Source organism: Thamnophis sirtalis, unplaced genomic scaffold (assembly GCF_051295495.1).
Source record: "Thamnophis sirtalis isolate CommonGarterSnake01/CBP01778 unplaced genomic scaffold, rThaSir2_p1.2 scaffold_3, whole genome shotgun sequence".
NCBI classification, from domain to species: Eukaryota; Metazoa; Chordata; class Lepidosauria; order Squamata; family Natricidae; genus Thamnophis; species Thamnophis sirtalis.
The window spans coordinates 57,426,569-57,439,022 of NW_028261383.1; the positions used below are offsets into that span (position 1 = coordinate 57,426,569).

Genomic DNA, 12,454 nt, shown 5'->3' on the forward strand with positions numbered 1-12,454 from the left:
GGCACCCAGAGACTGGGTTAGAGGCTCAGACTTTTTATCTTCAGAGATAGGCAGCAGTTGTCTCCAGGAACTCTGGAACTGACTATTCATTGTCTCCTTATCTCAGTCTAAGCTCACTGTGACACTGGGGTAATGAACCCCTGAGGGAACAGGTCTGCAATTTTGGGTTGTCCTCCACTCACAATTCCTGCATGAAGAGTGTCTGAAAGCCAGTGTCTGAAAGCCAGGACTTTATGATGACGACTCAATCCCTCATCACATCTTATTTGGATTGTTTGGATTACTACAACATATTCTATTTGTGTGCTTTAGTTGTCCAAAATTCAATGGCCTGGACACTGTCCAGTGTTTTTCCTATAGGCTTCATTATAGAATTTAAAATGCTAGTTTAAACTTATAAAGCCCATGGTGAGAAAAGCAGCTGGTGGTTCTCCACTTTGAGGAGGTGTGGAAGACCAAGGCTCAGAAGCATTGCTTTTCTATAGCAGTTCTAGACCTCTTGAAGAGCATTTTGCTGGAGCTTAGGTCTGCCTGCCTGCCTGCCTAATTAGATACTGCCCTTCTTATTCTCAGCTAAAAACATTAGAAAACCTATAAAATATGCAGATAGTCTTCGATTTACAACCACAACTGAGCCCAAAATTTCTGTTGCTAAGTGAGACATCTGTTAAGTGAGCTTTGTTCCATTTTACAACCTTTCTGGCCACAGCTGTTAAGTTAGTATAACCTGATTGTTAAGTGAATCTGGCATCCCCATTGACTTTGCTTGTCAGAAAGTCACAAATGGTGATCACAGGACCCCAGGACACAGCAACCGTCATATTAATAGTGAGCACATGCTGCAAAAGTTGTAAGCGTGAAAAATGGTCATAAAACTCTTTTTTTCAGTACCCTTGTTACTTTGAACGGTCACTAAATGAAGTGCTGTAAGTCAAGGGCTACCTGTACTACACCAGTAAAATAGGAGCAAGTTAAAGAAACAAAGATAGAATAAATTAAAAGTTAAAACATTGGGGGGGTGGGATTGTCTTCAAGGTGCTAAGTACCCTTGGGTTACATGCCATGATCCAGGCTACCTTCTGATCTTTGCTGCCTTCCAATGGCAGCTAAAAATAGAACAAATTCCTCTAAAGAGCATAATGCCTGGCTTTGGGACTTTGAGTTGAGGTTTTTACATTTTTTAAATGAATTGTATATATTTTAGTAGTTTTTAAAACCTGCTGAGAATCCTTCAGGCATGAGGCAGGCAGGAACAAAAACTGTATTTTAGAAAAATAAAATTATCTAACGTATTAAAAACAGGAAAACAGTAATGAACTTCTGATTAAGAAATCAGATGGGTCTTCTTTGGAACAACACCCAAAAATTTAATGCAAGCTACTCCTTTTCTGCATATTATATAATTTATATTACTTTATTTCAGGCCTTTACATATAAAATAAATAAAACTTGGCACATAAAAGAAGGCCTCCAAAGAAGAACAATGGGAGAAAATAATCCTTCAATTACCTTCATCCTAAATTGTTCAGGATTTTAAATCACCTGCAATAAAATAAAGTGGAAGCCATTGTAGGATTTCAGCAGGGATGTTACAAGCATCTATACACAGCCCATATTAATAAATGGGCTACTCCATTCTGGACCAAGTGCACCAATCTTATCTGTACAGTTAAGCAGCATCAGGAATTCCCCTTGCATTTCTAGTCTTTGGCTATCTGTCAATATAGACAGTTTGAGAACAAGGGTGAAAGGATAGTGATTGGGGAAACAATAACAAAAGTATTAGAAAATACAGACCTCCAAGCTATATTGAGAATGACCCTAGAAGAGTAAACACCTGTCTCTATTACTGTATTTACTACCTCAGTATACTACATACTGAGGAGAGCTCCAGAGAATTGAGGGCAATAGATTTGGTCTCTTCCTCTCCTCATATATTCCAACTAATAATAAGCTTGTTTTCAAGTTAACCTCAAGCGAGCAATGAATTTCTTTTTCTCTTGGTTCTCAAGTCACTACCTTGCTATTAATTACATTACCCATGTCTCTTTGGTTTTGGACTTATCAGTCCAGTGGCTTAAAAGAATAATGATTGCTTCATAAACCACAGATACATTTATGTCCTCAAAGGGTCTGATGTCATCCTGGACACTTAAAAGACTTAGATATAGGCTGGTTCAGCAAAGTCTCAAGTTAGCACTTTTAGATTTCTAAGTACTGAAGTATTAAAATAGATGCAAGGATTAAAAGTATATTTTTATGTAGCCAAATTATATTTCAAAATTATTTTTGCTTTTCTTTGCGCTGTCCAGAACTTATGCACATAGGCACGCTAAAATCACAAAATATTGGTTTTTTCCTCTTGTCCTTATGATATTCTTTGTGTTAAGGAAAACCAGTACAATTTGGCATTTCTTGTCAACATTGCACACAAATCTCTGGCTCAATGCAATGTATCTAGTTCCACACTGGAGACTGCACATTTACACTGACAAATAAATTACCACATATTCTGGTAAAATGTCTTACTTGCATATACATAAAAAGAACACTTTTTATGGTTATGGTTCAATGCTTCAATTTTTAAATGCACTAGCTGTATTGTTATTACTAAAATAAGAAAAAAACATTGCTGAACCCAACTTTCTCTCTGGGAACCCTGAATGTCATAGCATCTGAAGAAAGACCTACTTCTTGGCTTATGGAAGAAAACATTTTTAATAAGGAAAATGATTGTCCCATGGTCTACAGCTCCTGTACTATCCTAAAATCATGCCAGAAAAATTCAAAATGGAATGACCAATTTCTATTTGGGATATTTTAATGCAATGGAATTAGAGTTGAAATGTATATGCTAACCCAGAGGTAGGGAACTAGGGCCCCTTTATAACTTATGATGACTTTTTTACATGCTGACTCAAGAATTCTGGGAATTGAAGTCCACAAGTCATAAAGGGACTGTAGTTCCCCACCCCTGTCCTAACCCAACCTCTGTATGATAAAATCACATCACCAGAAGCTTCACTTGGCTAAAAAAATTTCCAGGATGAAAAAGTTTGACCACCCTCAATTTAGTGGTGGTAGAGACATGTGCTGACTACAAAAGTTAGATTACAGTTCAGAAAACAGCACAGTTTTCCTCTGAATATTGAGCCGTTCTTCCCAATCAAATCAGAGTCTACGTTCACAATGTGACTCAGAAATTCTCTTTTCTCTTTGTGGTTTTGAAGACACATTGATTTGCCAACAGACTAGACAGACTAGGTTACAAAATCCAGGAATTATTTTGTGTACTCTGACCAAAGCTTAGACTAGGATTTCTATTCCTTAGGCAAAGCTATTTTTCATCATCTGATTCACATTTTAACTTCATATGCCAAGGATTAAAACTGGACCTGTCCCATATGGTGATATATTGAATTATAAATCTTTATTTCAAAAATATAGCACTCCACACACACACACACACACACACACACACACACACACACACACACACACACACACACTGTACATAATGTCAATATTCCAGTTAATATTCCAGCAAAGTGATACAATAAAATGTCATGGCTATTATGCTAACTATTTTAAATGAAAGCTTAAAGAAATGTCTTCTACTTGCCCATTTAATTCTGAAAGGAACCATAGAACAATATATGAGGACTTATCAAAGATTCCAAAACTACTACATCATCATCATCATTATAGTACTGTCACTTTAGAAACCAAGAACAAAACAAAAAAAAGCTGAGTTAAAGACAGCCCAGAAAAGACATTGGGCTCTAAAGATCATATTTTATGTCCAACATAGGTATAAACCAGGGGTGGGTTTCAACCGGTTCGCGGCGGTCCCCGCGAACCGGTTGGTCGGCGAACCCGGAAGTAAGTAACTTCCGGGAATGGTGAAGGGCCCCCCCCCGCCCGTCCACGTTCCTTACCCGGTTTTGACGAGTTCTGCGCTTCCACGCATGCACAGGACGCATACAGCGCCTGCGCGATCCTCCAGGAGCAGCTGGAGCATCGCACAGACGCTAGTATGCATGCGTGCACTGCACGCGTGCACGAGGACGCCGCCGGCCCCATTCCAACCGAACCGGTTGGAACGGGGCGAGAAACCCACTCCTGGTATAAACACATATATGGGTATGTACTTGAAGTATTTTGTACACACCAAAAATGTCATATAAAGGCACAACCTTTCTCCCTGGAAAGAAAATTTTGTGGATGGCAACAGGATTGTAACCACTGATGATTCTTCGAAGCACAGAGAAAGGTGTATATATCAATAAGGCTACATAGGAAAAAAAATTAAGAATCATTATCACCCTTAAAAATTGTCAAAATATTACAAAAGAATGGTAACAAGGATGTAGCAGAAAATTAGGAGAATCTAAAGCTGGGTTGTCAAACTTGCAGTGTCAAGGGTGGCGTCACGTGATGTATTATAACATTTTTCCCCTTTGCTAAACTGGGTGTGGCTAGCGTGTAATGCATCCGGCCTACGGGCTGCGAGTTTAACACCCCTGATCTAAGGGAACTTCTGTGCTTAAGCGCTTTCTGGCAATATAACACATCTGGCACAATGACCCATTAGATTGATGTATTCTGGCTCCTTCCATGAGTAAGATTTATGATGAAGTCTATCCTCAGCTAGAGAAGCTCAATTGGGCCAGTTACTACTTCTCATCTTAGCCTTCTACAAACAATTCTTCTTGGGAGGATAAAATGAAAAATGCATATAAGTTTCTTTAAAAAGATGGTACATATAAACCTAATGAATAAATTAAAAGCAACAACTGTAAAGCTGTTACCATTTTGTAAATGTTAATAAAGTAATATCTAATACATGGAGAGTTATATTATGACAGACTCCAATAGCTGGGTGCTGTTATTCATCCTGTTAGGACATGCTTGCTGTTCTGTTACATAGCTGATCAGAAAAGATAACACCCTTTTCACACAGACAGAAACCTTACCACAGAAAAATGAGACCTGATGTGCAAGGAAATAGGAGGATGAAGCAGGAAACCTTATGAGAAGTTGAGGAAAGGAAGAGAAAAAATATAGTTGGTGTATCAACACTTTGCCAAAACAAAAATAGAAAACCTAGTGATGCTTGATAAGGAGCACATAAATAAAGTATCTTTTTTACTGTGTTATTGCCACATATCAGAAAGACTGCAAGGAGGTGGGAGAATGTGGAACAGACTCATACAAGAGACATGTGGAAATGCTTTAGGTAAATGCCATTTGACTTAAATCTCCCCTTTTCCTTTCAAAACAGAATCTTAATCATAGACATAAAATTCAGACATTTCAAGCAACTTTCCAAGATAGTTCCAAGTTAATGTTATTATTCATGAAGATGGACCAACAAAAAGAAGAGTAAACTTATTATAGGCAAAATTGTCATGGAGAAAACTATCACATATTTCAAAAGCTTGACATTGGATTTACATAGTGTTTTATCTTTATTTTACCCTAGCAGAAGGTGTCATGGTGTTATCATTTTTTATTTTATTTTTTTAGATTATCTTTTAGATAACCAGTTGGGTCATCATTTCAGACATATTTCCTTATTTAGGCAGAAAAACAGAGAAGCCAAGGATGGACCAAAAAGCAGTGGGAATAGGAGTGACTTCCAACTTTCCCATTGAGTTTCTTCGTGAAACTGAGCATCAAAAATATTCCTTCCTTCCTTCCTCCCTCCCTCCCTCCCTCCCTCCCTCCCTCCCTCCCTCCCTTTCCAACAGGTAAGTAAGTAGCTGCTAATGGGTGGAGGAGTGAGGGATTGTGAGACTGGCTAAAAAACTGCCACAAAAAGTTGAAAATGAAATGGGACCACAGCAGCTGCATGGTAGCTGCCAGTAGCACTGAAGCAGCCACAGTGTCTTCAATTTTCATTTGTTCAGGAGTCATGGACCCAGATTTTGGACTCATTTTGTAAGTCAGCCATTTGAAGTACCTTGGTTCAAAGATTGTTGTCCTACAATGCACTGTTTTATCCAGCTAAAGATCATGACAGTAATAGTATATAGATTTTCTTGGAGGATAAACCAAAGACAGTGTTTGTTACACAGACAGCTTTTGAGAACAATCTTTCTCCAACAAAAAGGTGACTTTGACTCTGAAATGCAAAAAGTATAGCTATGTAGTAGCTATTTAAAATGAGACCATAATTCAAGAAAAAATTTTCTCCCTTAGTCCTCAAATGCCTATTATAAAATACAAGACAAAAGAAAAACCTTTTATATTTTCAGAATTAATACTGTTTACAGTTCTACAAAGAGCCTAAAGAAAGGAGAGAACTTGACAGTACTGTTGAGCTATCAGCCTATCAAATTCAAAATGTTGGAGAATAAATATAATTAAAGGCAAAAATTATTAATGAAATAGACTTAGATACAAAGATGCTAAATAAAGAAGATTGCATGTACCACATACCACTATATATCCTCATTTGCCACAGGATCTGAGAGAAACATGTAGATAGCAATCATTCTGCATTAGGAATTTTGTAAATCTTATTATCATCTCAACTTGTACTAGCAGATTTAGACTCACAGTAGATATACCTTTGGTGTTATACTTTCCAAGAACTCTTATGAGAAGCCCAATCTTTCTTCCCATATAAATGCTACTTTTAGGAACGTATTGATAGTCTGATCATCCAAATTTAATAAAATCAAGTCATCTGGCTTACTTGAGATCCTTTATTTCAAAAGTTTGAATTCCAATGCCAACATTAGGGCTTTTTTTCCTGCTGTAAGCCATGCTTTGTTGATTTATAGCCTCTGAAATATGTCTGACAACTCAATGAAGTCAAGCAGTTTTTCGTGTTTTTTTTTTTAAACTCTTGAGATGATGTTTGATGCTTGTGGGATGCTTAATGCACCAATTTCCAGGTTTTTTAGGACAATGCACCACCAACTGGAGGTATATTTGGGAGTGCACCAAGGACTGCAGAATGGAAGACAAGGGCATGTGCTCCAAGGACTACCAATTGCTCACCCCTGCAGTAATGGAACAAATGTCAATATATTTATGTTCGCTGAAATACAATTACTGATTTAGTTGACTTTTACAAGTTCTTCCTTCTCCTTATTATTTTAAAGTTCTATTAAAGCAATGCGATTACATTAAAATATTCAGAGAAAGGAGAGCCTGCCATGACTCTTGATAATTGGATCCACAATGTTTGCTAACTCAAGTGGAATTTATCTTTCTGTAACTTAAATTCTTTATTTTATATCCCCACTTCTGAGGTAGCTAAGGGGACAATTAAGGTGTATGGGGCTTTTGTTTTATTGCCTGTTTTTATTACTGCTTTTTAAACATTGCTTTTATTGTTGTGAGCCAGAGCCACAGAGAGTTGCTTAACATGGGGACCCATAGAAATCTTTTAAATAAATAAAAATAAATGAATAACAAGAGCATTGATCTTGAGCTATTTCTATGTGATATGCTTTCAGTGCTACCCTTTCCTCAAATTTCTCAGTGTTAAACATACTCACTTCCTTCAGTCTCTCTTCATGAAACTTAATTTTAATCGTCAATTATCCACATTACTAGAAGTGTACAGAATGCTTGCTGTGAACTGCTTCAAGCTTGAAATTTCATAAAGCATCCTCTGTTAAGTGCAATTTAGGCTGTTTTAAGTGAGTTGTTCCAGGCATTTGGGGAAGTTTTTGAGCTCATAACAGAGGCACCCCCAATTGAGAAATTTGTCACAAGCTCAAAATGCTTCCAAATGCTCAAGGCAGTCTGCTTTGTTCTCAAAGGACAGCTTTTGACTCAGAGAAGGATGTTTTATGACATTTGGTGTTCAAGACATTTTGAAATGAAAACATTTTGAACACCCCTACCCGTTGCCCTTCTATGAAATTGTTTGCCTGATGAATCATTGTTAAAGTGTGGTGCCCGGTACTGAATACAAGATTTGAGATTAGGTCTGACAAATGCACAATAGATTAAAAGCATCATCTCCTGTAATTTAGAAGCAATATTTCTATTGCATCTTAAATGGCATATATGCAGACATATCACCTTGTTGATTCATGTGCAGACTGTCAGGACAATTTCAAGATTCAAATAGTTCTATTTTTTCCAAATCACACTTTATAAATGGAAACAGATACCACAGTACTAATTCTACAAATTTAAAATCAGAACTACTGACAAAACCTATTTAAGACAATGGTTGTCTTCAGATACAAATTAAGTCAATGATTTTGTATTCTATGATTAAGACTTATTTATGTCCATCCAACTTTCCCTTATATATTCTAATTCTATAAAGTGACTTTCTCTTATACTGTATACCAAAGTCATGAGATAAATCCAAACAAACTATATACTTGTTCTCCAAAAAAGATATGCAAGCTAACCATAGAGACTGAGAACCCTATTAACAGAGAAATGTGAAATTTCGCGTTAAAAAATGATATAGAAAAAAGGAAGGTTTGTATTTTAATACAAGTTCATTTTTAATATGTACATTTCTTAAGAGAGTATGAATTTCTTTTCAAACACAAATGAAATAATTTTGTTACTTACGATAATCTCTATGAATTTCATCTATTTCATTCTCTGTCTGGTGCTTTGTAAATATCATACTCTGTAACAATAGCACAAATATTATTTTTAAAGATTAATAGATGAATGATACAAATCTGAAACTGAAAGATTTTAAGACATAATTATCTTGGAACTAAAATAAACTGTTCTGCCCATCAATATTGTTTTAGCATTTAATTTTTAGAGGCTCATTTTAAAGATAGGTCTTTTTTTTTTAAAAAAAAATCATAGAAAATTGGTGACGCATACCCTGTTATTATGAGCAAAGCCCCAAAGCTACTGCTACATAATCTCAAAGTGATTTGAGATGCCTTCGGAACAGCAAATTTATACCCTGGAATTTGTATTTTTGTCTGCAAGGAAAATCTTTTTCAGAATCTTCAGAATATTATTCAAAAAGAAAAAAACAATCAATGCTAGTGACAGTGACTTTGTCCATTCTACTACAGGTTTCACAACTGATTGCTGAATGCGAATAAAATCTAGTCAATGGGTTTCACAGGATCATTCTTTTTCCACTTTCCTTCTTAAGCAGTAATAGTGCACACAGCCCCAAAAACGTCACGGTCAAAACTTTTGAACTTTGTAGAGATCAGCTGCCACATGCAGTGGCAATTTTTTCCCTTAAATAGGATAAATAGGAATACAAGATTTATAACAGCTATAGCAGTCTCATTTCCATATTTAACCTCCTCCGATTATATTAAAAGAAACTGAAAAATCATTCCCCAAATTTTCCGATAAATCTCACCCAAAAAGTTCAATGGGTCCATACGTTGACCAAAAGTCTAATGTTATGGTTCCTGACATAGAAACAATATGCCAGGCTTTTCAGATTTCTAATACAGTACTGCAGATTTCAAGAATATAAATTGAATTGTTGTACGGAAAGGGAGAACTGACCTACTAGGGATCCATGTGCCCCAACAGCTATAGACTATATATACCTAGCTATCTGTATGATCATAGAACAATTGTGAAATCATTTGGGATAGGGGCACTTAGAAAACATGTATTTAACAAAGAGGTTCACAAAGCGCAAGATTTATTTATTCAGTAAATATCAGTCATGGAGAAGTGGGGGATAGTCGGGATAGACTAATTACTAAATACTGTTTTATAAAAAAATGAGCTTAATCCTCCAGTTGCTCTACCAACCTGATATAAAGTCCAAGAAAAATGTAAATTAGTGCTGTTCACTTTGTATTATGCTAAATACATGATCATCACCATCATAATTATCACCATTATCATAATTTATAAAATCAGATTAGGAAGAGAGTTTAGCAGATATCAAATTACCCATTTCTGCTATAAAAGCTTGGTATGTCTCTCTACCTAGCACTAGCTGTTTAGACATTAATGGTTTATACTTAATAAGCCTTCTAAGCATCAGGAGAGAGATTAGGTTTGAATTCTAAATCACAAGTACAAAATACACAGATTAAGTGAATATTCGTTCATTTACTTATTCATTTTGAAGGTAAGTTTCTAAACTTCCTTGCCATGTAATATGGATTTTTTGGTATCTCCAGCAGCAAATCAATGGAATCAGCAGCAATTTGATAGATGGTGAAAAATTTCCTTTTTAGGAAAGTCAACCATAAGCCTTTGTGTTGTTTTATTTCCTGCTGTTTTGTGTTTCTATGTTTAAATAAATGGCTTTATTACTTTGCACAATCTAAAACTCTGTGGTTAAATGGACATGACATAAATGCTTTAAATGAAAAACAAAAAAAACCCTCAAAGCTTTAATTTGATGGTAGCAATTAAATAGACGGAAGCAGTTTATCTAGCAGGTAATTCAATATTGGATGGTTTCTGACATTATTTCCCATCAATATAAACTTTAAAGATGGGCATACAATGCACATTTACTTGGCCTTTGCGGTGACATTTCAAAAGTCAACTTTTGGTTGGGAGATCATTGAACAGGCATATGAACAGAAAATAACACAGGCATAGATATATCAAGCAAAAGGGACACATGTATAACAAACATCTATCGACTGACTGCAGCCACAGGCACTACAGTGTGGATGGTTCTTGTGCAGAAGGCACAAGTTGTTTTGAGCAGAATAAGAGAGAGACTCCAAATGAAATCTTCACTCAAGCTTGAGTTTAGCAAGACATACTTCTGTTCAAAGCTATGATTATCACATGCTAAAAAGCTTAGTCAGATTTGGCATCAAAATTATCCACGCATATCTACCCACATGTATCTACTAATTTAGCATCATTATGCAAAAAAAAATCCACTGTGATTTTCTAATAAGTAGAATAATGTATTCAAAATTATCTTCACCAGGACTACAATTAAAGGTTATTAACTTACATCTTCTTTGGGTTTACTGGCATCAAGTTGTGCTTGAGTCTTTTCAATATTTTCCAGTTCTTTTACTATTTCCGCAACTGTCAGAATAAACAAACACCATGAATAGCAATCTAGCACTCCGGTAACTGTGACTATATCCAGGAATAAAATATTTTGAAGAGCACTCAATATTTGCAGTTGTTATGTAAAAACTGGAATTGGTGCATGAAAAAATGCATTATTAATGAGTTTTTTTTACTATATGTAAATGGAAAATGGAAAAAGGTACGGTAAAACTAGTAACTAACTAGGGGAGAGAAGACTGGTTCAGTGAAAATTGCTGAAAGAGGAAATTATTATGAAAGTTTTCTTCTAAAATCACTATAAATGAATCCAGTGAGATTTCTCCAGAAATCCTTGATGGGGAGATGAGCTTTAAACTTTTCTCTATGTAATCAATACAGTATTTTCTTACAAGATCCAAGAGCAAAAGAGAATGATATTCCAGAAAACAGATGGGTGGATAGACAGACAGATCTCCAAAACTATTTATCTCCAACACTATCAGCAGCTGAGGTTCAAGGGCTAAGAGACTTGAACACTGAAGTGTGCCGAGTGTGCTAAACACTGAAGTGTATTGAACATTACCAACAGTTGTGATATACCAACTTTTCTCCAAACAACTCTTTTAATTTCTTAGCCACTGTCGATCAATACATCTCTATCTGGACATAGTATTAGAGATATACCGCTTCATAGTGCTTTACAGCCCTCTCTAAGAGGTTTACAGTCAGCATATAGCCCCAACAATCTGGATCCTCATTTTACAGACCTTGGAAAGATGGAAGGCTGAGTCAACCTTGAGTTGGTGAGGATCGAACCCCTGCAGAATTAGCCTGAAGTACTACATTCTAACCACTACACCATCATGGACCTTGTAAGTGATTAAGATTAATCCACCTTATGAGCAATTAAGTGATTAATATTCTGAGGAGTAGCAGGGTGCCTGTTATTTTAATGATTCAACAAATAATGTGAAATTTCCCAATATTTACTCCCATATTCTTTTAAAGTAGGAGTGTCAAACTCACGGCCCATGGGCCGGATGCATCACGTGCTGGCTCCACCCCTGCCCAGTTTAGCAAAGGGGAAAATAGTCCTGATACATCACATGATGATACCGTGACGACATGAGTTTGACACCCTTGTTTTAAAGTATTGAAGAATGTATTTCCTCTCAGGCTATGTGGCCACAATGCTGATTATTTAGATTTGGTTTCAGATCCAAATGCAACAATCCCATCACACTATTGTATTACAAGAACACAACAGTGTGAACAACTGGTATTCAAAACTATTGGCCATCTTTTTTGTAACTTATCTATTAGTTCTCCTTGAACTATTGCCGCTTTTAGAATCAGAATGGTGATTTAATAATAATAATAATTATTATTATGTATTAAATTTATATGCTACCTGACTGGTTTAGGTTGCAACGACACAGGAGCAGTACAATGTTATGAAATTTAATATTATCATGCATTGCTAAAGACAATAATCCAG

General features: G+C 36.0%; 1 protein-coding gene across 5 annotated transcripts in view; it reads right to left on the bottom strand.

The window, feature by feature from the left end:
• The window catches only part of RAD18 (RAD18 E3 ubiquitin protein ligase), a 120,288-nt gene that overhangs the window by 58,870 nt on the left and 48,964 nt on the right, over positions 1–12,454 (bottom strand). For all 5 annotated transcript variants that reach the window (XM_087708923.1, XM_087708924.1, XM_087708920.1 and 2 more), the window contains exons 8-9: positions 10,913–10,989; positions 8,557–8,617 (exon numbers count right to left, since the gene is read on the bottom strand). In XM_087708923.1, the coding sequence (XP_087565049.1) occupies positions 8,557–8,617; positions 10,913–10,989 (138 nt within the window). The remainder of the gene's footprint in view (positions 1–8,556; positions 8,618–10,912; positions 10,990–12,454) is intronic.